General features: G+C 39.1%; 1 protein-coding gene and 1 pseudogene across 1 annotated transcript; one reads left to right on the top strand and one right to left on the bottom strand.

Annotated features, from left to right (window-relative positions):
• The first annotated feature begins 572 nt into the window (after positions 1-572).
• LOC109168732 lies at positions 573-1,452 on the top strand (annotated as a pseudogene).
• Positions 1,453-2,924: 1,472 nt separating this feature from the next.
• LOC109168738 (kunitz trypsin inhibitor 2-like) lies at positions 2,925-3,763 on the bottom strand. The gene has a single exon (XM_019317712.1). The coding sequence runs from the start codon at positions 3,696-3,698 to the stop codon at positions 3,090-3,092; it is 609 nt and encodes a 202-aa protein (XP_019173257.1). The 5' UTR covers positions 3,699-3,763; the 3' UTR covers positions 2,925-3,089.
• Between the last annotated feature and the right edge of the window lie 23,963 nt (positions 3,764-27,726).

Here is a 27,726-nt window from a genome sequence, read left to right as displayed (position 1 = left end):
CTTATAATTACTAGATATGTCATCACATTACATAATTTATTTTTTATTAGTAGAAATCACATTACATAATAGTTAGTATTTAAATTTACAATTTATCCTATTAGTTATAATAATAAATTTTCATTGTCATTATCGATTATATTTATCAAAAAATTGTATGTAAAATATAAATTACATTTGCCAAGTATGCGTGCCCAATATGAATTGAAGAAGCATCTTTATGTACGTCAGACATGACTGCTCTGGGCAGCTTCGTTTGAACAGATGGATTCATAAATTACACAATTCACATAGCGATGGAATCTCTTAGATTAACTTTACAAAAAAGTTAAAAGAGTAAATACCTAAAATGGTCCCTTGACTATAGCTAAATTCACAAATTGATTCTCGACTTTTGATTTCAACCAATTAAGTTCTTAACTTTTCAATTTTGACACAATTTCGTCCTCTGTTAATTCCACCGTCAACTGACTGTGAAACCTAAGGACAGACTCGTAATTTTACATTCTTCCCTTTAATTCCGCCGGGTCCGAGGGCTTGGCAATACGTGAACTCATCGGTAAACATGACAAAATTTGCAACTCTCCACCATCCTTCATCGGGTCGCCGCCTTCGTCGTGGCCTACTCTTATTATGGGAACAGTGACACTAACATTAATGTTCACAGTGTTAACACTTCGTGCTACAACACGCCTCTGAGCTCTCCTCCCAAGCTACGGTTGCCCAGTTTGGGGAACCACCCACCTACCTCCTCTACCAGCTGATCCCGGCTTTGCCGAGAGAGCCGCCAAGTTTTCTTGTTTCAGGAGCCGTAGTTTCAACGGCAGAACGAGCCAATTGGGGTTAAACAGCAACTCTGAAACTCTGTATAGATCTTGTGCTCCATTAATGGGTAATGCCAGGTTGCCTAGGGTTTCGAGTAGCCCTGCCCTTAAGCAAGCTGGATCCCCGATGCAAAACATGAACTCCGGTCTATCCCGTGCTGAATTGAAGCCTGCAAACCCATTGCCTCCGGTTTCGGGCTCTGATCACAAGCTGGGTAGCTCCAATTCTAACGAGGCATCCTCTATTTCAGAGCAAGTGCCTAGTAGCGGGTTGAAAAGCCCTAATGATTTGACTTCCAGGAAGAGGAAAGCGCCTTCAAGAGGGAAAGCTAAGGTATCAACAACTAGGACTCGGATTTCTTCTCCGGAGGCGAACTCCGTGAGGCAAATGGAGCATTCGAAGAATTTGGAGGCAAGTTGGGGGGCGAAGCTGAGCTTGGGGAACGACTTGAGGATCTTCTTCTTCAGGCCTTTGTTGGCCGGAGGTAGAGGAGGAGCGGTGGCTCTAGCAGAGATCCGGTGGATCCAAGCGCAGCGAGCGACTGCCACGAGACCGAGGACGCAAATTAGGGCGCAGAGAAGCGCGACAAAGATGACAACAAAGTCGAAATCGAAGCCTCCGATTTGAGATTAATCGTTAGGCGGCAGAGTAGAAGAAGGTTGATTCGACGATTTTACACCGCCATGTAGAAGAGGGTGGCGTCGTGGTAGAGGAATGTTGGAATGATCAGTCATGTGGAAGAGGGCGGTGTTGGTTGTGCTGTGGGAGCAAAGCGGAGCGGAAATGAAGTGCAAAGGCGAGAACCATGTGAATTTACCTCTTTGTCCACGGATATCACGGTAAGTAGACGACCACACTAACAGAGGATGAAATTGTGTCAAAATTGAAAAGTTAAGGACTTAATTGGTTGAAATCAAAAGTCGATGACTAATTTATGAATTTAGCTATAGTCAAGGGACCATTTTGGGTATTTACTCAAAGTTAAAACCACAAAGTAAGAAGCAAAAAGTTAAAAGCGGCATAAAGTTGATTCCGAGAAGTTAATCCAGAACATTTAAGGGATTCCGAGTCGTTATTCTTTTGCTTAGTTACTTAAGTTTTTCGCGCTTTACGCCTAAGAGCAACCCCATCAGTGTATAATGTACAAGTCATGGAGAGTAGGCCTCAAGTTCAAGAGAAACTCACCCAAAACCAACAAGTGTCTAAGTAATAAAAGCACAATTTTACCAACAATTAGACAAATTACTCTTAAAGAAAACTAAACTTAGTCTAAACAAGAAAAGTACATTGTCCAAGCCCCAACTACAAAATAGCCCGTAACCAAGAATGTCCCAATTTTGTCAAAATTCAGCAACAAAATGGCACGCAAATCTCAAAATATGCCAGAATATCAGAAGCAACCCAAAAGCTAAGCAAGCTATAAGGAGGTACTATACACAAGCCCGCAAACTAGAACAAAAAGAGTGGCAGACAAGGCTGGATAGTTATACTGTGCATCCATATGCACCATGCATGGTGCATACGGATGCCAAAACGACGTCGTTTTATTAAAAAACGCGCGTCTCCCCTTTTAAAAAAAATTCAGGTTCGATTCCCAGCAACAACATTATATTGTTCATTCATTCTGGAATTTTAGTTCATAGATTATGGAATTATAGTTCATTGATTATGGAATTATAGTTCATCGATTATAGAATTGTAGTTCATCGATTCTGAAATTTTAGTTTATAGATTATGGAATTTTAGTTCATTCGTTCTGGAATTTTTAGTTCATAGATTAGATTATGGAATTATAGTTTATCGATTATGGAATTTTAGTTCATATGTTGTTGCTGAGAATCGAACCTGATTTTTTTTTTTTAAGGGGAGACGCGCGTTTTATTAAAACGACGTCGTTTTTGCATCCGTATGCACCATGAGCATAATTTGCCGACAAGGCTGAAGTATGAAACAATTACACAGGCCTAAAAAAATGTTGAATGCTTGTAGTTGCTTAACATATTTAATCATTGGACATGATATTTTCCACAATAAGAAGCCAATGACAACCACTCCAGTCTCCATATACATGTAGCATTAATTTTGTATAAAACTAAAGAGAAATAATAGTACGTACTATATGTAACCAATTAACCAAACAACCAATATACGCAATAATGTTTTGTTTAATTATTCTTGACAAGTTTTCTCTTGAGGGATGGTTTATTGTACCACTACATCCATATCCGGATATCCCTAAGATAACATAGCATCAGATGGAACATTTAAGCCTTCTTAAAGTTTACCTCCAAAGGGGGAAGGGAACTGTCTACTACCAAACGCCTGTGTCCGTTCTCGACCTTAATGCCAATATCTTGGCAAACAGGATTGCAGTCGCACAACGACACCGGACAAAACTTGAACTTGTACCCATTCTTGGTCTTCATAATCATGAACCAGCTTCTCGCCGTGGAAGAGCTCGGGTTTCCCTTATCTCCACCGCTCAACACGTACTGAACCACGTCAACGTTTTCCGGATCGTGTGCGATTTGCCAGACAGTAGACTCCTGGCATCCCGTGTTTGAGCCAGAGAACACGACGTTGAGATCCGTCCCATTGCGAACCGCGCCTTTGGGTTTCACGGGGAAGAACGATACCGAGTCGCCGTCCACTTTTGGGGCGACTTGGACGACGCTCTTCGGGCAGGTGTCGTTGCCGGTGGAGGATAGGTCGAGCCCTCCTCCCTGTTTCGGCTGCACTGGGACAACGTAGTACTTCACACCGCTTTGGACGGCCTTTCCGTCGGCGTCGAGCACCGTGAGGGGTGTCTGTGCTGCCTCGCAAAGCAAGGCGAAGAAGAGAAAGAGAGATAAGAATAAAAATGGAGTCTCCATTAAATTCCTATGTCTTGAAACTATCTATTATGAGATGAGGGAAGAGCCACGAACCTAGCAAGGATTTAATAGGGCTCAGAAGTGTGGGGATCGGATGTGTCTATTAAATGATTGATGGATTTGTTCTTGTTTGGTGGAGGTAAAAAATCAAGTCCAACACCAAGTTACTGGAGATTGTTTAAGTAGGTTTGAAAAATCAAAACTATCATCTTGAGAATTGTTTCTCGAAATGTGGGGATATAAAAAATAAAATTAAATCTTTGTTACAAATTATAACTTTTGCATAATAGTGAGCTTTTGAATTAACAAGTGATAATAGAGCTAGTTCATGTGTTCGAGTACTTACCCATTTTTGGTTCAAATAAATGAGGAATGAATTTGATGGAATTAGGATTATTCAGCCCAAAATTAATAATGGAAAAGTATAAGTTTAGAACAATTTTAATGAGGGCTTTTGGGTCAATTATATTTTTGCGAAGTAAGAGAAAATGATGTGGCTAGGATAGAGTTGTGAACTAGAGCAAGATGAATTGAAGAAGCATCTTCACGTCAAACATTGCTGCTTTGGGCAGTGATGTTTGGTGAGGTTTTTTGAGACTTTTAATTCTAAGTGAAAGTGAGAAAATGAGGAGTGAGAATATGAAAATTTTTTACTAGAGAAATTGATTTTTTTGTGTCGGTAGTGAGTACCACCTAAAAAACAACATAATTTTCGTGTGCATGCGCACCAGAAGCGCCAGTCAAGTGGGTTAACATAGCTTAATTCGTTTTTTTTTTTTTTTTTTTTTTTTTTTTGTTTTTTTTTTTCTTCCCTCTTTCTCTTCTACTACTTGGCACCTTAAAATTTGTGCAAAAAATCAAACTATTGAGAGCATCTTCAATAGTAATTGATTTTTTGTGGTTTTTGAGGTGTCAACTAGAACAGAAATGATGGAGAAAAAAAAAAGAAATTTGCCAAAAAAAAAAGAGGATAAAAAGCAGTGCATTACGCACCTACTGGGCACGATAATTGCGTCACACGTAATTTTTCTTTGCTTTTTCCCTTTTCTCAGACATGTAGGGACCCACAAAAAAACCATAATAGCAGGAGAAAAAATCAACTCAAAAAGCAATCACCACATTTGTTGAAAACCAAACATCTAGTTTTTACTATTCTAAAAATCATGTAAAAATCCCTATTGTGGATGCCCCGAGGATGCTCTTGTCAAATTTCACAAGGATCTTTGTATATACTTAGGTTTAAGAGCATTTCTATTAGTAGTTTTTAAGTGATTTTTTATGGAGCCAAATGTGATATGGAAGAGAGAGAAAGGGGAGAAAGAAGGAAAAAGTGTCTCACCAAAAGAATTTCATTTATTGTTTTTCTTTTTTCTTTTTCTTGTTTTTTTCCCTCAGTCTTTCTCTCCTACTTAGTTCATAAAAATTTGTGAAAAAACTATACTAATGGAGTTGCTCTAAGTAATTGTCATTGTATGAACGTGAAGAAAGCGGATAAATACATCTTTGTCTACAATAAAATGAATTTGGATATAATTTACTTTCTTCTTTCAAATGTGCACAAGGGATCCAATCATTGTTGTGTGGATGGTACAATCATTATTGTATGGACCATTATTTTATTTAGGAGAATACATTATTTGAATACTGTTTGAATATTGAAAGTACATTATTTTGTATAATGTACATTTAGTACAAAAATAATGTTCTTTTTAGTATATTAAATGTACTTTTTTTTTTTTATAGTCTACACAATAATTTGTCCAAGAGATTTGGCACTTTAGATATAATCATTACACTGTCACTGATTAGTTTTAAATGTTGATATCTTCTTTTAAATACTTCTACATACTTAACTAGTGAACTAAATTTGTTAAGTAACTTTTTCCACATACAAAAATCATTAAAAACGAGTTAATAACAAAATAGTTCCTCGACTATAGCATATAATTAACTCCTCGACTATCCAGTTTAACAAATTAAGTTCTCAACTATTCAACGTTTACTCAATAAGGTAGTCAACTATTCAATCCTTACTCAATAAAATCATCGGCTATTCAATCCTTACTCATTAAGGTCCTCAACGAATGATTGATTTGTAAATTATTGAGTAATAAAAATTGAATAGTTGAGGACTTAATTGATAAAATTGATAATTGATTACTAATTTGTAAATTATGTCATAGTCGATGGACCATTTTGGATATTTATGTAGGAACCGTTGGTAGGAAAACAAATAATAATCAAATAAAATTGACTATTATTTTCTGAAAAGAAGGGAAGAAAAGATGAAGAAATTTGGCTAGTGTTTGGTGTTGGGTTTTTTGCAAGAGTCAAGTGAGCACTCTTTCCTTAAAACCTTATTTGCCACCTCCCAAAGATGCTAGGAGCGTTGTGGCCCAGGCTTTCCAGGATAAAACTTGCTAGTGATTCAATGTTTGAGCACTCAAACGAGGAATCCGGCGAGCAAGACACGGCTATGAACACAGTAGGCAAAAGAAAGAGTAGAAGCAGAGAGGTTTTGAGGCTAAAGGATGAACTTTCGTGTTCAGTATTTTCTGTGTGTAAAACTCTACTGCCCAACTCCTCTTTATATAGGGGTGAAGGATTTAATAGCTTTTAATTAGGCACTTAAGGGCACCCCTCCACCTTCCTGTAACAGCACCATTAACATGGCCTCCAATTCAAAATTAAAAATTGAAATTAACTCAAAGAATTAATTTCGTAACAGTAGAATTGAACAGCCAACGGTCACAAACTGCACAGGTTCAACGTAGGCCGAAACTTCTAGTTTCGACCCCAGGCCGAAACTTCTAGTTTCGACCCCAGGCCGAAACTTCTAGTTTCGGCCATGGGCCCTTATCATGTCTCGGCCCGCAAGGCCGAGACTTCAGTTTCGGCCTATAGCCAATACTGCATGTTATTGGTTTCGGCCACCACAAGGCCGAAACCAAGGTGTGGCCGAAACTACCTACTGGTTTCGGCGGCCAAACCAAGGTGTAGTTTCGGCTACATCTTACAGTGGCGTGCTGGAAAATGACAGTCCGGCATAACTTGGCCGAAACTACCTACTGGTTTCGGCGGCCAAACCAAGGTGTAGTTTCGGCTACATCTTACAGTGGCGTGCTGGAAAATGACAGTCCGGCATAACTTAACCCGCAAGGCCAGCCAAATTCCGTGCACGCGAGCTCGGGCTTGAATCAAGCCTTTTTCAATCTCTGCTAGTTGGAATTTGATTTGCACCCCCCCCCCCCCCCCACGCGCGAGAAAGCCTCTATGCTATACAATTCTACAAGCTTCAAAAGAGCTCTTGTATATAAGGGGGGAAAATCTTCATTCCAAAGCAATGTGGGACAAAAACTCTTTTTTTCCCTTCATTTTCCAACTCAAATGGGTCTACTTTGAGAATCAATATCTCATTCACCCATTATCCGTTTTGAGTGTACAATATATCAAACTCTTTATCTCACTACGAAGAATCCGAATCCACTTTGACCCGACCCAAATCGGAAGTGGACCCTACTAATAATTGTACCACAAAATAGCCACTTAACATGCCATTTTAAGCTATTTTTTCCAACAATCCCCCACATGAATGAAAAATTGATTTTCGGGGTATTTTGAAATCGGAAACAACTGTGTTCAAACGGTCGATCCCTGCATAGGATAGGTAGGGAGTCACTATACCCTTTGAACCTTCCCTCGTAAAGACATGTTTACTCTACTGGCTGTACGGTAGAACGCGATGTCTTTGAACCGACTGCCGTTTGTGTAGATGATGACATATCTCACACAGGAATCTCCCAACCATGCTCTTGCTCTCACGAGTGTGCCCGTTTTGGTCGTGGGTCACCGTTCCTGGTTCTGCGAGAGTTTCTAAAGAATTGTGCCCAACAATTCTCCTTTGAAGCGACCCTCACTTCTCTCTAACATAGGTGATTCTTTCTTGAGTACCCCGCATACTCAAGAATCATTAAAGCATTAACATGCTAGCCTCTTGCGGGAGTCATTGTTTTAACGAGGAGTGGTAGGGAGTCCGAGACCCCCACAGTGACGCGCTCCGTTCCATAGTTTAGTTGTCCCATTGAACCTAGGTGCCAGCTAGGTTGGGTATCCACTATAGAACTTTTTAGTCCAAGGGCATTAGACCCATTCCTCGTGTCAACTTCTCCACAACTTCTTTGCCTAACCCTTTGGTCAACGGATCCGCTATATTGTCTTTTGACTTTACGTAGTCAATCGAGACAACACCAGTTGTGAGTAGTTGTCTAATGGTATTATGTCTACGGCGCACGTGTCTAGATTTACCATTATACATATGACTCTGTACTCTCCCAATTGTGGCTTGACTATCGCAATGCACACATATTGGAGGTACCGGTCTTTCCCAATTAGGAATATCCTCTATAAAATGGCGTAGCCATTCAGCCTCTTCACAACCTTTGTCCAAGGCTATCAGCTCAGATTCCATCGTGGATCTAGCTATCACAGTTTGCTTAGAGGATTTCCATGCAACGGCTGCACCGGCTAGTGTAAACACGTAACCACTCGTGGACTTAGAGTCCTTAATATCAGATATCCAGTTCGCGTAGCTATACCCTTCAAGTACAGCGGGATATCTCCCGTAGTGCAGTCCAAGATCACGAGTATACCTCAAGTATCTCATAACCTTTACTATTGTCTTCCAGTGCATAGCACCGGGGTTACTCGTATATCTACTGAGTTTACTAACCGCAAAGGCAATGTCTGGCCTAGTACAACTCATAAGATACATTAAGCTACCAATAACCCGAGCATATTCCACTTGTGAAATACCTTCTCCGTGGTTCTTGGTTAGATGAATGTTTGTATCAAACGGTGTCCTAGCCACTTGACTATCATCCTTGTTAAACTTCTCAAGGATTTTGTCAATATAATGTGATTGGCTCAACACGAGACCATCAGGTCTTCTAATGATTCTAATCCCGAGGATTAAATTAGCCAAACCCATATCCTTCATGTCAAATCTCGCATTTAACATGTTCTTGGTAGACTTGATCATCCGATCATTACTACCAACGATGAGAATATCATCGACATATAAACAAAGAATGACGTAGCCGTCTATCGTTTCCTTAACGTAGACACATTTGTCACTTTCGTTTATTTTAAACCCGTTAGTTAACATCGCATGGTCAAACTTCTCGTGCCACTGCTTAGGCGCTTGTTTTAAACCATAGAGCGATTTAACCAACTTACACACTTTCCTTTCTTGGCCCGGAACCACGAACCCTTCGGGTTGTTCCATATAGATTTCCTCATCTAATTCGCCATTTAGAAAAGCGGTTTTCACATCCATTTGATGAACTTCCAAGTTCCGCAGCGCGGCTATGGCAAGTATCATCCTTATGGAGTTTATTCTCGTCACGGGAGAATACGTGTCGAAGTAATCGAGGCCCTCGCGTTGCCTGTAACCCTTGATTACAAGCCTAGCCTTATACTTCTCGATGGAACCGTCCGGTTTCATCTTCCTTTTAAAGACCCACTTGGATCCTAAGGGGTTTACTACCCGGAGGAAGATTAACGAGTTCCCAAGTGTGATTCTGTAGGATAGAATCCACTTCACTTTTTATAGCCTCTTTCCACATTGGTCCTTCCGTAGAAGTCACAGCTTCTACATACGTTCGAGGCTCGTTCTCTATCAGACAAGATAGAAAATCGGGTTCATTTTCTAATAAACAAGTTAGAGTACCCCAATCGTACTCTAACAAGTAAGTTAGAAAATCAGGACCGAATGATTTTCCAACTCTCGCCCGCTTACTGCGTCTCGGCTCGAGCTCGGGTTCTTTCTCAGATTCCCCACTATCATTATCCATAGTTTCGTCAAACGTTCGTTTTGACGTACTTGGTCCCTCGTTGGACCTACAAGGAAATATATTTTCGAAGAAATATGCATTCCTTGATTCTATTATCGTGTTCTCGTGTACATCCGGATTATGGGACTCATGTACTAAGAACCGATAAGCACTACTATTATGTGCATAGCCAATAAAGATACAGTCCACCGTCTTAGGACCTATCTTTATTTTCTTAGGTGTTGGCACCAAAACTTTGGCAAGACACCCCCACACTTTCAGGTACTGGTAGGAAGGTTTCCTACCGTTCCACAGCTCATAAGGAGTCTTATTGAGCTTCTTGCGGGGTACCTTATTCAAAAGGTAGTTACTTGTCAAAATCGCCTCACCCCACGCATCTTGAGGTAGGCCCAAAATTATAAGCATCGCATTCATCATATCTTTCAATGTACGATTCTTTCGTTCGGCAACACCGTTCGATTGAGGTGAGTAAGGTGCAGTACGCTCGTGTATTATACCTACACTCGCACAGACGTCACCAATAGGTGCTTCGTACTCACCACCTTGATCGCTTCTAACCTTCTTAATTCTTCGATTAAGTTGGTTTTCCACTTCATTCTTATAAAGAACGAATTTATCAACGGCTTCATCTTTGCTCTTAAGCAAATACACATAGCAGTATCGTGTGCTATCGTCGATAAATGTGATAAAATACTTATTACCACCTCTCGTTTGTATCGATCTAAAATTGCACAAATCACTATGGATTAATTCTAGTGGTTCAGTTTTCCTTTCAACCGATTTGAAAGGTACTTTCGTTAGTTTTGCCTCAACACAAATTTCACACTTGTTATTTGTGTCAATATTAAAGTTAGGAATATGGTCCATGCTAATTAATCAACGCATAGAATTAAAATTAACATGACCTAGTCTACCATGCCACAAATTGGAAGACTCAAGCAAGTAAACAGAATTAACTTTGCTTTTATTGATAACAGGAATTACACTGAGCTTAAAAAGCCCATCAGTTACATATCCTTTACCAACAAACATCCCTAACTTGGACAAAACTACTTTGTCTGACTCGAACACCATGCGAAAGCCATGCTTGTTCAACAGAGAGCCAGACACAAGATTCTTCCTCAGCTCAGGAACATACAGCACGTTGTTCAACGTCAGTTCCTTCTCGGAAGTCATCTTCAGAACCACCTTGCCCATGCCTTCCACTGCGGACTGAGTAGAGTTTCCCATCCACACCTTTTCACCCTCAACGGTCTCAAAGGTTTTGACAATCTCTCGGTTGCAACACAAGTGCCTGGTTGCACCGGTATCAATGAACCATTCACGAGGGTTTGAGCCCACGAGGTTCACCTCGGTCACCATAGCCGAAAGGCTAATCTCGACCTCCTTCTGATTGCTATCTCCAACAACGTTGGCTTCAGAACTCTTGTTCTTCTTCCTTGGAGCCTTGCATTCAGATGCTCTGTGGCCATGTTTGCCACAATTGTAGCATTCACCAGGAAACTTGTTCTTGGCAACTCCACCTTTCGGACCTAGCTTTCGCGTGTCCTTCTTGTTCCTCTTAGAGCTCTTACCGTGCTCCACAACATTGGCCTTAGCGCCAACAACGATAGGAGCTTTCCTAGCATTCGTCCTGTTCCCCTCCTCAATTCTGAGTCGCTGGATCAGGTCTTCCAGGTTCATGTCCTTTCGCTTATGCTTAAGGTAGTTCTTGAAGTCCTTCCAACCTGGAGGCAACAAATGGATCACGGATCCCACTTGGAAGGCTTCACTTAACACCATGCCCTCGTCATGGATCTCATCGAAGATTAATTGCAAATCTTCTACCTGACTTAGCACGATTTTTGAATCAACCATTTTGAAGTCGAGGAATCGGCCAACCACAAATTTCTTTGAGCCGGCATCCTCACTTCGGTATTTATGATCCAAAGCTTCCCACAAAGCTTTTGATGTGCTTATCTTTCGATATACATCATATAGCGTGTCACACAGTCCATTCAGGATGTAGTTTCGGCAAAGGAAGTCCGAATCCTTCCAATAGCCAACTGCCATCACGGATTGTGCATCTTGTTCCTTCAACTCGGGAACTTTCTCGGACAAGAACCTTGCCAAGCCGAGAGTTGCTAAGTAGAACAACATTTTCTGTTGCCACCTCTTGAAGTTCGAACCAACACCGGTGAACTTCTCCGGCTACTCAGCCGAACCACTCGGTACCGACGGTACCCGGACATGGGAATATATCCCTCAGTGCTCGCACCATCTTGTGAACCAACGTTCCCTGGTGTAGCATGGGAATTAGCAACATTGTTGCCATTTCCTCCATTGTTGTTCTCAACAACATTTTCTTCCCCATTGTTAACGATTGGCAACTCCGGGTTCTCCATTTCTTCAAGGAAATTCGAGAAAACAACCAACGGGAAAACAAGAAATAAGGTTTTAAGACTGTAGGAACTGTTGGTAGGAAAACAAATAATAATCAAATAAAATTGACTATTATTTTCTGGAAAGAAGGGAAGAAAAGATGAAGAAATTTGGCTAGTGTTTGGTGTTGGGTTTTTTGCAAGAGTCAAGTGAGCACTCTTTCCTTAAAACCTTATTTGCCACCTCCCAAAGATGCTAGGAGCGTTGTGGCCTAGGCTTCCCAGGATAAAACTTGCTAGTGATTCAATGTTTGAGCACTCAAACAAGGAATCCGGCGAGCAAGACACGGCTATGAACACAGTAGGCAAAAGAAAGAGTAGAAGCAGAGAGGTTTTGAGGCTAAAGGATGAACTTTCATGTTCAGTATTTTCTGTGTGTAAAACTCTACTGCCCAACTTCTATTTATATAGGGGTGAAGGATTTAATAGCTTTTAATTAGGCACTTAAGGGCACCCCTCCACCTTCCTGTAACAGCACCATTAACATGGCCTTCAATTCAAAATAAAAAATTGGAATTAACTCAAAGAATTAATTCCGTAACAGTAGAATTGAACAGCCAACGGTCACAAAACTGCACAGGTTCAGCGTAGGCCGAAACTTCCAGTTTCGACCCCAGGCCGAAACTAGAAGTTTCGGCCATGGGCCCTTATCATGTCTCGGCCCGCAAGGCCGAGACTTCAGTTTCGGCCTATAGCCGAAACTGGCCGAAACCACCTACTGGTTTAGGCCACAAGACCGAACCAAGGTGTAGTTTCGGCTACATCTTACAGTGGCGTGTTGGAAAATGACAGTCCGTTTGGCATAACTTAGCCCGCAAGGCCAGCCAAATTCGTACCGGCGCACACGAGCTCGGGCTTAAATCAAGCCTTTTTCAATCTCTGCTATCTAACAATTTACTCTTAAACAAATCCAAATGGAGTTTCTAACTTTCTATTATCTATTTCCAAATACACACACACACACACACACACACACACACACACACACACACACACACACATATATATATATATATATATATATATATATATATATATATATATATATATATATATATATATTGGGAAGAGAGATTTTTATTGGGAAGAGAGATTTTTTAGAAATTGGGCGGGAAGTTAAAATTTCAGGATTTGTTTTTATATATAGAATAGATATAGATGTGTAAAGGGACTTGTATTACACTATTTTATAATTTCAGAGTAGAATTTTAACCCAGAATCTATACTATATATAAAAACAAAATCCTGAAATTTTAACTTCCCGCCCAATTCCTAAAAAATCTCTCTTCCTAATAAAATATATTGATTTCTACTTTCCCATTCGTACAATAATTCTGCGTTAAAATTCTATTCTAATATTATAAAATAGTGTAATACAATCTATACTATATATAAAAACAAAATCCTGAAATTTTAACTTCCCGCCCAATTCCTAAAAAATCTCTCTTCCTAATAAAATATATTGACCTTAAGTTGTAAAGTGTCAAAAGTTCGGCAAGGCATAACTTTTGACTCCGTTGTCCGTTTTGGACAAATGTTTTTTTGAAGTCGTGTATTTTTTCGAGATCTATCCACCGCAAACTGTCGTAGGCGGTTTGGAACACCAATTTCTAAAAAAAATACTTTATTAATGAGTTTCTAAGAAAAAACTATGAGAAACTTATGTTTTATTAATGAATTTTTAAAATTTTTAATTAAACAATTGTCCCGTGCATTAGTTAATAATCTTTCTTTATAATTTGTAAAATTATTTAATTATGGTAAATTTGGGAATAATTAATGATGATAATAGAAATCCTAGAAGAATATAGAATTGAACAATATTTAATTATTGTTATATTATTATTGTAACTCACGGAATACAAGAGTTAATGCCATTTTTGGTCCTAGACTTATTGGGGCATTGGCACTTTTCATCCTCCATAATAAAAATTGCCACTTAGTAGCCACTGTTATTGATCGTTGGACAGTTTTGATCCTCCGTCAATGACGCCGTTTGTTGACCGTGAATTAGAAGGGTTTTTCTGTCTTTTTATTTTCTAATCCTTGTATTTCTCCATCCATTGGTCACTGCTACATCCATTTCTTCAAACTGAGGTTATCCGCTTCAGTCCTTTCTAACATTAAGAAACCATCTTCACCCAACTAACAATCACAAATTTTACATTTGACATCAATCTCAAGATAATGGAAACAAGTGCAGTTGGAATAGAAGGGCGTTAGTCCATGCCTGTGGAAATTTTGTCGAGCATACAACATAACTAGCAAAGTCAGGAATATCACCCAACCCCTCCCTTAACCTTTCTGCATCAACTATAATAGGTATGCCCCTACTCTTTGCCTCCGCACTACAATCAAAGCAGTCTCATGCAGCCTTCCATCTAAGTAGACAATATTTACTCCAAGCGCTGAAGACAATTTTGATTTGGGTATGTAGACCCTCAGATATCATGGGTGGATATCCTGGAGTGAAAATGCATGTGCGAGTTTTTTTTTTTTTTTTTTTTGGTTGTCAACAATGACATATGTGAATGGTGAGTTTCCTCCTTTGGACACCACCATAAAATATGTATCAACACCATCCCTTTCAAGCTCATCAAGTATTCTTTCGCCATGCGAGTCATCAGCAACCTTAGATATGATCCTTAGATTAAGACCAAGACAAATTTTATCATTCGGGTTTTATCAAAGCATTGTCAGTGTTACCACCTCCTTGAACCTCAAAGCTGGTGCTCCGAATTTTATCATCCGGGTTGGGGAATGAAGCTACAGCAGCCAGGAAGTCAACACCGGCCATTCCAACACCTCAGACAATGCAATTTTTGGGGAGCGACGGATTCCACATTTTCAGCTTGAAACTTCAATGAATTTCAGGTAGAATAACAGAGTTTTTGAGGTTGTGCACCAAGTAGTTGTGGTCAGAGAGAGAGAGAGAGAGAGATGGAAATGATATTTGTGGTCAATATGGAAGGGAGGACTTACAAGTGCAAATTCTACATCACGCCATCTACAACTACAACTGCTATTTACCATAGGAGGGTTCGCCGACCTGCTGCCCTCTCTGCTTCGCCGGAACCAATAACCACCGGTGAAGGCCCCAACCTCGCCAGATCTGTTGCTGCACCGCCAGATCTGCCTTACTGGTCCGTCGCCGGAAGGAGTTACTGCCTCGTATGCTCGCCGCCGTACCCACAACTCGCCGGAGACGAACCTCGCTGCTACTCACTACCGATGGTTACTACTTAGCCGCCAAGTCTCGCCATCTCGCCTCACAGGAGTCACAGCAGCGCTGGTCTAAACAAGATTAGAAGAATAAGGCATAAAAAGACAGAAAAGCCCTTCTAATTCACGGTCAACAAACGGCTTCATTGACGGAAGATCAAAACTGTCTAACGACCAATAACAGTGTGTACTAAGCGGCAATTTTTATTATGGAGGATGAAAAGTGTCAATGCCTCAATAAGTCTAGGACCAAAAATGGCATTAACTCCGGAATACAATACAAGAATATTTAATTATGGTTATATTATTATTGTGCCCTACGACCATTATATACTAACAGTACTTGAAAAGAAACTAATAATAATAATAATATAAGTGGTAATAATAATATCTAAAAGTAATTAAGTGTTAATAATAATAGTGAGAATATTAACGTAAGAGTTGTAACATAGAATAAATTGTAATAATTAATAACTATAGTCTAGGATTAAATTTTGAATTGTCAGGAAAGATAAACGACCTCTGGTGAAATTAACTCTTAAATAATTATATATCGATTTAAATATTCCTAATATATTACAACAATTCCATTCCGTGCATCGCACGGATGAAAATACTAGTTATTGTAAGAATGGGAAAGTAGAAATCAATATATTTTATTGGGAAAAGAGATTTTTTAGGAATTGGGCGAGAAGTTAAAATTTCAGGATTTTGTTTTTATATATATAGTATAGATGTGCAAAGGGAATTGTATTGCACTATTTAATAATTTTAGAATAGAATTTTTACCCAGAATTATTTTACGAATGGGAAAGTAGAAATCAATATATATTATTGGGAAGAGAGATTTTTTAGGAATTGGGCGGGAAGTTAAAATTTCAAGATTTTTTTTATATATAGTATAGATGTGCAAAGTGAATTGTATTACACTATTTTATAATTTTAGAATAGAATTTTAACCCCAGAATTATTGTACGAATAGGAAAGTAGAAATCTATATATTTTATTGGGAAGAGAGATTTTATAGGAATTGAGCGTGAAGTTAAAATTTCAAGGAATTGGGCGGGAAGTTAAACTTTCAAGAATTTTTTTTTTTTAGAGAAAATTACCGATTTGGTCCCTTGACTATGAGGATTTCACCAATTTGGTCCTTGACTACTAAAATTACTCAATTTGGTCCTCGACTATGACATTTTTACCTGATTTGGTCCTACGTGTTATTTGCAGGTCAAACCTAAAGGGAAATTTTGGAATTTTAAAAAGGTATCTTCCTTCTTCTTCCCTAAATCTAAGTCGTTTGTTTTATATAGATAGGTTATTTGTTTTCGATAGCAGTCGCAACTTCAATATGCAACCAAAGTGCCGTGAATCATCTTCATCTACCTATAATAATCGAATGATGTTCAAAAATTTGCTGCCTTGTACCAACATCATTTTCATCCAGCTATAAGCATCTCCAATTTCGAACATCATTCGATTCTTATAGTTGGATGAAGATGATTCACTGCACTTTGGTTGCATATTGAAGTTGCGACTGCTATCGAAAACAAATAACCTATCTATATAAAACAAACGACTTATATTTAGGGAAGAAGAAGGAAGATACTTAGCTTTTTTTAAATCCCAAAATTACCTTTTAGGTTTGACCTGCAAATAACATTTAGGACCAAATCAGGTAAAAATGTCATAGTCGGGGACCAAATTGAGTAATTTTGATAGTCGAGGACCAAATTGGTGAAATCCTCATAGTCGAGGGACCAAATCGGTAATTTTCTCTCTTTTTTTTTTATATATACAGTATAGATGTGCAAAGTGAATTGTATTACACTATTTTATAATTTTAGAATAGAATTTTAACCCCAGAATTATTGTACGAATAGGAAAGTAGAAATCAATATATTTTATTGGGAAGAGAGATTTTTTAGGATTTGGGCGGGAAGTTAAAATTTCAGGATTTTGTTTTTATATATAGTATAGATAGATATAGATGTGCAAAGTGAATTGTATTACACTATTTTATAATTTTAGAAATGAATTTTAACCAAGAATTATTGTACGAATAGGAAAGTATAAATCAATATATTTTATTGGGAAGAGAGATTTTTTAGGAATTGGGTGGGAAGTTAAAATTTCAGGATTTTGTTTTTATATATAGTATAGATATAGAAGTGCAAAGGGAATTCTATTACACTATTTTTTAATTTTAGAAAAGAATTTTAACCAAGAATTATTGTACGAATTGGAAAGTATAAATCAATATATTTTATTGAGAAGAGAGATTTTTTTGGAATTGGGCAGGAAGTTAAAATTTAAGGATTTTGTTTTTATATATAGTATAGATGTGCAAAGAGAATTGTATTACACTATTTTATAATTTTAGAATAGAATTTTTACCCAGAATTATTGGAAAGTAGAAATCAATATATTTTATTGGGAAGAGAGATTTTTTACGAATTGGGCGAGAAGGTAAAATTTCATGATTTTGTTTTTATATATATTATAGATTATAGATGTGCGAAGGGAATTGTATTCCACTATTTTATAATTTTTGAATAGAATTTTAACCCAAAATTATTGTACGAATTGGAAAGCAGAAATCAATATATTTTATTGGGAAGAGAGATTTTTTAGGAATTGGGTGAGATGTTAAAGTTTCAGGATTTTGTTTTAGGGAATTGTATTACACTATTTTATAATTTTAGAATAGAATTTTTACATATAATTATTGTACGAATGGGAAAGTAGAAAACAATATATTTTATTGAGAAGAGAGATTTTTTAGAAATTGGGCGGAAAGTTAAAATTTCTGGATTTTGTTTTTATATATAGTATAGATGTGCAAAGTGAATTGTATTACACTATTTTATAATTTTAGAATTGAATTTTAACCCAGAATTATTGTACGAATGAGAATGTAGAAATTCATATATTTTATTGGGAAGAGAGATTTTTTAGGAATTGGGCGAGAAGTTAAAGTTTAAGGATTTCGTTTTTATATATAGTATAGATGTGCAAAGGGAATTGTATTACACTATTTTATAATTTTAGAATAGACTTTTTACCCAGAATTATTGTACGAATGGGAAAGTAGAAATCAATATATTTTACTGGGAAGAGAGATTTTTTAGAATTGAGCAGGAAGTTAAAATTTTAGAATTTTGTTTTTATATATAGTATAGATATAGAATAGATGTGCAAAGGGAATTGTATTACACTATTTTATAATTTTAGAATAGAATTTTTACTCAGAATTATTTTACGAATGGGAAAGTAGAATTCACTATATATTATTGGAAATAGAGATTTTTTAGGAAATGGACGGGATGCTAAAATTTTAGGATTTTGTTTTTATATATAGTATAGATTAGATATAGATGTGCAAAGGGAATTGTATAACACTATTTTATAATTTTAGAAAAAGAATTTTAACCCAGAATTATTGTACGAATGGGAAAGTAGAAATCAATATATTTTATTGAGAAGAGAGATTTTTTAGGAATTGGACGAGAAGTTAAAGTTTAAGGATTTTGTTTTTATATATAGTATAGAAGTATAGATGTGCAAAGGGAATTGTATTACACTATTTTATAATTTTAGAATAGAATTTTTACCCAGAATTATTGGAAAGTAGAAATCCATATATTTTATTGGGAAGAGAGATTTTTTAGGAATTGGGCGGGAAGTTAAAATTTCAGGATTTTGTTTTTATATATAATATAGATTTAGATGTGTAAAGGAAATTGTATTACACTATTTTATAATTTCCGAATAGAATTTTAACCCAGAATTATTGTACGAATGGGAAAGTAGAAATCAATATATTTTATTGAGAAGGGAGATTTTTTAGAAATTGGGCGGGAAGTTAAAATTTTGGGATTTTGTTTTTATATATATAGTATAGATATAGTATAGATAGTATAGATGTGCAAAGGGAATTGTATTACATTATTTTATAGTTTTAGAATATAACTTTTACCCAGAATTATTTTACGAATGGGAAAGTAGAAATCAATATATATTATTGGAAAGAAAGTTTTTTTAAGAATTGGGCGGGAAGTTAAAATTTCAAGATTTTGTTTTTATATATAGTATAGATGTGCAAAGTGAATTGTATTACACTATTTTAAAATTTTAGAATAGAATTTTATCCCAGAATTATTGTATGAATCGGAAAGTAGAAACCAATATATTTTATTGGGAAGAGAGATTTTATATGAATTCTGCGGTAAGTTAAAATTTCAGGATTTTGTTTTTATATATACTATAGATATAGATGTGCAAAGAGAATTATATTAGACTATTTTATAATTTTAGAAAACAATTTTAACCCAAAATTATTGTACGAATGGGAAAGTATAAATCAATATATTTTATTGGGAAGAGAGATTTTTTAGGAATTTGGCGGGAAGTTAAAATTTCAGGATTTTGTTTTTATATATAGTATAGATGTGCAAAGAGAATTGTATTACACTATTTTATAATTTTAGAATATAATTTTTACCCAGAATTATTGTACGAATAGGAAAGTAGAAATCAATATATTTGATTGGGAAGAGAGATTTTTTAGGAATTGGGCGATAAGTTAAAATTTCATGATTTTGTTTTTATATATAGTACAGATTTGCAAAGGGAATTGTATTACACTATTTTATAATTTTAGAATAGAATTTTTAACCAGAATTATTGTACAAATGGGAAAGTAGAAATCAATCTATTTTATTGGGAAGAGAGATTTTTTAGGAATTGGGCGGGAAGTTAAAATTTCAGGATTTTGTTTTTATATATAGTATAGATGTGCAAAGGGAATTGTATTACACTATTTTATAATTTTATAATAGAATTTTAAACCAGAATTGTTGTACGAATGGGAAAGTAGAAATCAATATATTTTATTGGGAAGAGAGATTTTTTAGGAATTGAGCGGGAAGTTAAAATTTCAGGATTTTGTTTTTATATATAGTATAGATAGATATAGATGTGCAAAGTGAATTGTATTACACTATTTTATAATTTTAGAAATGAATTTTAACCAAGAATTATTGTACGAATAGGAAAGTATAAATCAATATATTTTATTGGGAAGAGAGATTTTTTAGGAATTGGGTGGGAAGTTAAAATTTCAGGATTTTGTTTTTATATATAGTATAGATATAGAAGTGCAAAGGGAATTCTATTACACTATTTTTTAATTTTAGAAAAGAATTTTAACCAAGAATTATTGTACGAATTGGAAAGTATAAATCAATATATTTTATTGAGAAGAGAGATTTTTTTGGAATTGGGCAGGAAGTTAAAATTTAAGGATTTTGTTTTTATATATAGTATAGATGTGCAAAGAGAATTGTATTACACTATTTTATAATTTTAGAATAGAATTTTTACCCAGAATTATTGGAAAGTAGAAATCAATATATTTTATTGGGAAGAGAGATTTTTTACGAATTGGGCGAGAAGGTAAAATTTCATGATTTTGTTTTTATATATATTATAGATTATAGATGTGCGAAGGGAATTGTATTCCACTATTTTATAATTTTTGAATAGAATTTTAACCCAAAATTATTGTACGAATTGGAAAGCAGAAATCAATATATTTTATTGGGAAGAGAGATTTTTTAGGAATTGGGTGAGATGTTAAAGTTTCAGGATTTTGTTTTAGGGAATTGTATTACACTATTTTATAATTTTAGAATAGAATTTTTACCCATAATTATTGTACGAATGGGAAAGTAGAAAACAATATATTTTATTGAGAAGAGAGATTTTTTAGAAATTGGGCGGAAAGTTAAAATTTCTGGATTTTGTTTTTATATATAGTATAGATGTGCAAAGTGAATTGTATTACACTATTTTATAATTTTAGAATTGAATTTTAACCCAGAATTATTGTACGAATGAGAATGTAGAAATTCATATATTTTATTGGGAAGAGAGATTTTTTAGGAATTGGGCGAGAAGTTAAAGTTTAAGGATTTCGTTTTTATATATAGTATAGATGTGCAAAGGGAATTGTATTACACTATTTTATAATTTTAGAATAGACTTTTTACCCAGAATTATTGTACGAATGGGAAAGTAGAAATCAATATATTTTACTGGGAAGAGAGATTTTTTAGAATTGAGCAGGAAGTTAAAATTTTAGAATTTTGTTTTTATATATAGTATAGATGTGCAAAGGGAATTGTATTACACTATTTTATGATTTTAGAAAAGAATTTTAAACTAGAATTGTTGTACGAATGGGAAAGTAGAAATCAATATATTTTATTGGGAAGAGAGATTTTTTAGGAATTGTGCGGGAAGTTAAAATTTCAGAATTTTGTTTTTATATATAGTATAGATATAGAATAGATGTGCAAAGGGGATTGTATTACACTATTTTATAATTTTAGAATAGATTTTTTACCCAGAATTATCTTACGAATGGGAAAGTAGAAATCAATATATATTATTGGGAAGAGAGATTTTTTAGGAATTGGGCGGGAAGTTAAAATTTCAAGATTTTTTTTTTATATAGTATAGATGTGCAAAGTTAATTGTATTACACTATTCTATAATTTTAGAATAGAATTTTAACCCCAGAATTATTGTACGAATAGGAAAGTAGAAATCTATATATTTTATTGGGAAGAGAGATTTTATTGGAATTGGGCGTGAAGTTAAAATTTCAAAGGAATTGGGCGGGAAGTTAAAATTTCAAGATTTTTTTTTATATATAGTATAGATGTGCAAACAGAATTGTATTACACTATTTTATAATTTTAGAATAGAATTTTTACCCAGATTTATTGGAAAGTAGAAATCAATATATTTTATTGGTAAGAGAGATTTTTTAGGAATTGGGCGAGAAGTTTAAATTTCATGATTTTTTTTAATATATAGAATAGATGAGCAAAGGGAATTGTATTCCACTATTTTATAATTTTTGAATAGAATTTTAACCCAGAATTATTGTACGAATTGGAAAGTAGAAATCAATATAGTTTATTGGGATGAGAGATTTTTTAGGAATTGAGCGAGAAGTTAAAGTTTCAGGATTTTGTTTTAGAAAATTGTATTACACTATTCTATAATTTTAGAATAGAATTTTTTAACCATAATTATTGTACGAATGGAAAGTAGAAATCAATATATTTTATTGGGAAGAGAGATTTTTTAGAAATTGGGCGGAAAGTTAAAATTTATGGATTTTGTTTTTATATATAGTATAGATGTGCAAAGCGAATTGTATTACACTATTTTATAATTTAGAATAGATTTTTTACACAGAATTATTGTTCAAATGGGATAGTTGAAATCAATATATTTTTTGGGGAAGAGAGATTTTTTAAGAATTGGGCGGGAAGTTAAAATTTCAAGATTTTGTTTTTATATATAGTATAGATGTGCAAAGGGAATTGTATTACACTATTTTATAATTTTAGAATAGAATTTTAAACCAGAATTGTCTCTCCGGGTCGGTTCGTTCCGGGTCCAATATATCCATCACGAGTCCCCCACTCTCTTCGTTGTGATAAGTCGACAACGATAGAGAGTAGACACCTTGCGAGTCGACTCCTGCGCGATTGTCCCGAGTCGAAAATAGGCCGACCTCGTCCGGATAAAATCTTTGTTGCGGATAGAATTTTCCTTCCGAAAAATCCTCCTCAGATATGGTAGAATCCCACTCAAAATGCAACTCCTTCCCTATAAAATCTTGAGAATCCCCCTTATTATTCCCATCAAATCTACTTCCCATCCCCATCAACTTTTCCTTTTCCCAATGCACCTCTCCAAATTTTGAATTTTTGGTCAACTCTTACTCTTCCCCCTCTTTTCCACCACCCATCCCCTATAAAATCCCCCCTTTCTCCCTTATTTCGGCCATATCACCCCCAACAACACTCAAAAATCTCTCAAGCTCCTCCTAGGGTCACAAGCTCTTCTCCGGGTCTCCAAGTTCCGTCCCGAGTTCGGTTAGTTGTTTCTTCTTCCCCTTTTTCTTCCTAGCTCCGAATTACGTCCGTTGCAAATTTTTTTTTTTTTTTTTTTTTGGCTCGGCCGAGAGCTCTTGGTGCGATTTTGGACACCCTTGCCTTCTTTGCATGTCTATTAGCTTTGATTTTGGGGTTCTAGACTCCATAGACGAGAGTGAAATTGATATGGGCGACCCCAACTCTCCGAACTCTCCGAATGGCTCGATCCCTCTAGAGGATGAGCTTCCACTTCTCCCCGAGGGGTCCGAGTCCCTCGGGAACGACTCGGCCACTACGGGCCCGTACGAGGCCGAGGTCGGGTATACCGACCTTAACCCGCACATCCCGGCCACCACTTTGGCCCGCCTCTCCTCTTATCAACATGAGAAGGCCCCACAACTAGTGGGGCCGGGCGTCGAGGTGTTGGCACCTAAGCCGGATGATAATGTGACCGTCCCGCCTCGAGCCGGCTTCTTTGGGGTGCATGTCGCTTCTCTTTCATACGGGTTGCGTTTCCCACTCCACCCCTTTGTCGTGTCCCTCCTCAACTACTACGAGATTGCCCCGGGACAACTAGTCCCGAACTCGCATTGTGTACTCTTGGCCTTTCTCCTTAGATGTAGAGAAGTGCGGATCATGCCTTACCTCAACCTCTTCAATTATCTTTTCCAAGCTACCAACTCCACGGGTCGTTCTAGTAGGGGGTGGGTGTCCTTTTCGGCTCGTGCCCGTATGAAAACATTCCAAGATCTCAACTCCTCTAACCATAAATGGAAACCCAAGTTTGTGTATGTCTCCGTGGGCCCCGACTTTCCCTTCATATCACCTTGGAGTCCCCGGTTCCGGAAGCATGTTACCCCTAGGAAAGGAGCCGCTTTGCTAGAAGACGTCCGTATTTTCCGATGGGGTGGCCCGATCATCTACATCACCCCGATGGTGATCGAGGAGAGCCTGACGGGTTTGGGCTTTGCCCGGGGTGCCCCGCTTCCTCCCCCTTTGCCGGGTCCCCCCCGCGGATTAGCCCGAGCCCATTGCCGTGGACTCGCCGTCCGGAGGTGAGAACTCGGATGACATGGTCTTCGAGTTCCTGCAACGGGATCGGGACGACTCCCCCAGCTCGGCCTCGGCGAGGCCGACTTCTACACCCGAGGTCCTGCTTGAGTCCGAGCTTGAGCTTACCATGGCTACTCCGAGAGGTCGGTGCTCCTCCATCTAGGTTATTTTCCGTGCCCTTGTGTCGTCCCCTTGTGTTTTGATTATGTACTTAGATTGGTGATCTGCAGGAGACGTTCCGTTGATGGCTGATTGGGTCGCGAGGTACCGAGAGAGGAAGCGCAGTAGAGATGCCGAGGGGAGTGAGCCCGCGATGCGTCCTCGTTCTACTGGGCCGGCGATCCCACCTCGTCCTATTAGGCAGGTGATCCCACCGCCTCCTCCCCCTGCCCCGCCGCGGGCACCTCCGGTTCCTCTGCGCCAGTCGGGACCCAACGATCTCTCGCGCCTCCACACGCTGCTCCAGGACTTGGTGTCTTCTCGAGGACCGGCTGTCGCTGATGAGGGGGCCATGTACAACCATTTGATAGAGGTGAGCGTGTTTTGGTTTTCCCTCAAAGAGACCTTATGATTCACATGTTATCTGACTTGTATTTTCTCTTTTTGGGTTGGCAGGCTGTTCTCGACTGCACCTCCCTTTGCGGGAGCCACGAGGCGCTCCGGGCGCGCAATGGAGCTCTTGAGGGACGGGTCACTGAGCTCACCCAGTTGTTGGACGAGGAGAGGGAAGAGCGCCGAGTTGACGTGGCCAGACTGAGAGAGGAGATGGGCCACGTGGTGCCGGCTTACCAGCGGTCCCAGCAGTTCACTTTGGATGCTATGTCATATGCTCGGGGCCAACGACAGGAGTTCATAGACAAGTGGCTTGCCTCGGAGGAGGGGAAGAGTCGCCTCGAGGAGGAGGGGATGGCTGCTTATGATGTGGGCGAGTACACGATGCAGCAGGATATATATGCCATCCTGAAGCGGCAGGACCCCACTTTTGATCCTGTGGCGAGGGGCTTGCCAAGTTATCTTCCTTTGCCCGATGGTACTGCAGCTGGTTCTTCTGCTGGGGCGGGTACTTCTACCCGCGTTGTTGGTGGTGGTTTGGGTTCTTCTGCTGAGGCGGGTACTTCTACCCGTGCTGTTGATGGAGGTGTGGCTTCCAGCTGCGCGGATGCCTTGGGGAGGTTGGATGCTTTGCTTGTGAGTCAGGCCCCTCTTGCAGGTTCCGTTTCTCCCTCCACGGAGAGCATCCATGCCAGCTTGAGCACTTATGTTGAGGGGATGGCCGCTCCCGAGGCTGCCCGTGACGCCCCCGACTTGAATGGCTAGTTCGGAGTTGCTTTCTTTTTGTGGCCCTTAGAGCCAAGACTGATTTCTTTTAGTGGCACTTAGAGCCAAAAACTTATGCTTGTTTTGGCTTCATGCGGAGATCACTCATTTTGTTTGAACTTATTGTCCGCATGAACTTCGTATTTCCTTGATTTGATATTGCATTTTCTATCTTGTATGGACTCCTTCGTGTTTTGAAATTTGTTAGAACACCTCTTGTTTGCCTTTATGCTTCCACAAGGGTCAAAAAGCAAAGAGAGAACGCCTTGGTAGGCCGGGGCCTAGACCTGGGGCCCGGGGCCGATACGGGACTCGGCCACAGCCGAGACCCTCGTAGTGGCCGAGTTGCTGGGACTCGGCTGTGGCCGAGCTGCCGGGACTCGGCTGTGGCCGAGGTGCTGGGTCTCGGCCGTGGCCGAGCTGCCAGGACTCGGCCGTGGCCGAGTCGCTGGTCCATGGTCTTGGCCGAGTGGACTCTCGGCCGTGGCTGAACCAATTTTTTTTTTTTTTTTTGATAGCCGTTCGAACCGAGTTCTTTGAACATTAGGCCGGGGGGCTCTTCCGTTGGAGTTGGTACGCGAGGTCGGACCTCGTGCCCCCTTAGGGTATGTTAGCCGCGATAATCGAGTCCTTGTTGGACCAGACCTTGGGGCTCCTCCGTCGGGGTTGGTACGCGAGGTCAGACCTCGTGCCCCCTTATGGTATGTCAGCCGCGATAGTCGAGTCCTCGTTGGACTAGACCGTGGGGCTCCTCCGTCGGGGTTGGTACGCGAGGTCGGACCTCGTGCCCCCTTTAGGGTATGTTTGGGGAAGTCGGGTACAAAACCGCCTTCCTTCGTGATGGGTGAACAAGAAATGGTGTTTCTTATTACATAACTTTATTCTGTTCATAGCAATGGAGGGGGCCTGCCGCCTCCTATGACATTATTTGCAAAACATTAATGAAGATGGCGCTAACTCCGTATGGTCGAGCTGGTTTGCGGTGGATCACTGGTAATACCTCAACAAATGCTCCAAGTTCCAAACTCTAGGTATCACCTTCCCTTTGGGGTTCTTGAGTTTGTAGCTGCCGGGACGGACCACCGCTGCCACAATGTAGGGGCCTTCCCAGTTCGCCGCGAACTTCCCTCCGGCTTTGGGTTGGCTTGTTTCTCTCCTCTGGAGTACATAGTCCCCTACTTGGAAATAACGGGGTTGCACTCGTTTGTCGTGGTAGGACTTGGTTTGCCGCTGGTAGTTTTCAGCTCGGATAGAAGCTGCCTCTCTTCTATCATCTACCATGTGGAGGTCGGCGCTAAGGTGTTCTTCGTTGGTGTCGGGGTCATATTCTTCTTCTCGCCGGGAAGGTATGACGGCCTCCGCGGGGGCACGGGCTTTAAAACCGTAAGCTAAAGAAAACGGTGTCTCCCCGGTGGCCCTTCTGGGGGTGGTGCGGTAGGCCCATAGGATGGCATCGAGCTCCTCTACCCATGCTCCCCCTGCGGATTCAAGTTTCTTCTTCAAACCGTTTACTATGGTGCGGTTGGCGTTCTCCACTTGCCCATTGGCTTGTGGATAGCAAACGGCCACTCGGCTATGGTTGATGCGCCACTCGGCGCAGAATCTCTCGAACTCTTGCCCTTCGAATTGGCACCCGTTGTCAGTGATGAGTTGCATCGGGACCCCAAATCGGTATAAAATGTCTTGGTAGACAAACTGTTTGCACTGGGCACTTGTGATTCTTGCCAGCGGCTTCGCCTCTACCCATTTGGTAAAGTAGTCGACAGCCACTATGAGGTACTTTCTTTTGCCCGACCCCATAGGCAGGGCCCCTACTATGTCCACCACCCACCTGGAGAAGGGGATGACCGAGCTGATCGGGGTGTAGTTCGTGGCGGGTCGGCCGGGGCCGACCTGAAAGTGCTGGCATGTCTCGCAACTCCTTGCGTAGTCGGCACACTCTTTGGCCATTCTCGGCCAAAAGTAACCCTGCAAGATGGCTCGACGGGCCATAGTGAAGGCGCCCTGGTGGGCGGAGCAGGTCCCTTCGTGGATTTCTTCCATGACCGACCTGGCTTCGTCCGAGTACAAACAACGGAGTAGGGCGCCATTGTACGACCTCTTATAGAGCGTGTCCCCCATGATGACATATGTGGGGGCACGCCACTTCACTAGCTTGGCATCAACCTCATCAAGAGGTAGCGTACCTGTCTGTTTGTACTCCTTGAGG

Source organism: Ipomoea nil, unplaced genomic scaffold (genome assembly GCF_001879475.1).
Source record: "Ipomoea nil cultivar Tokyo-kokei standard unplaced genomic scaffold, Asagao_1.1 scaffold3226, whole genome shotgun sequence".
In the NCBI taxonomy this organism is placed as follows: domain Eukaryota; kingdom Viridiplantae; phylum Streptophyta; class Magnoliopsida; order Solanales; family Convolvulaceae; genus Ipomoea; species Ipomoea nil.
Note: the sequence above shows the minus strand (reverse complement) of the source record. Positions and strands in the feature narration are given on the sequence as shown.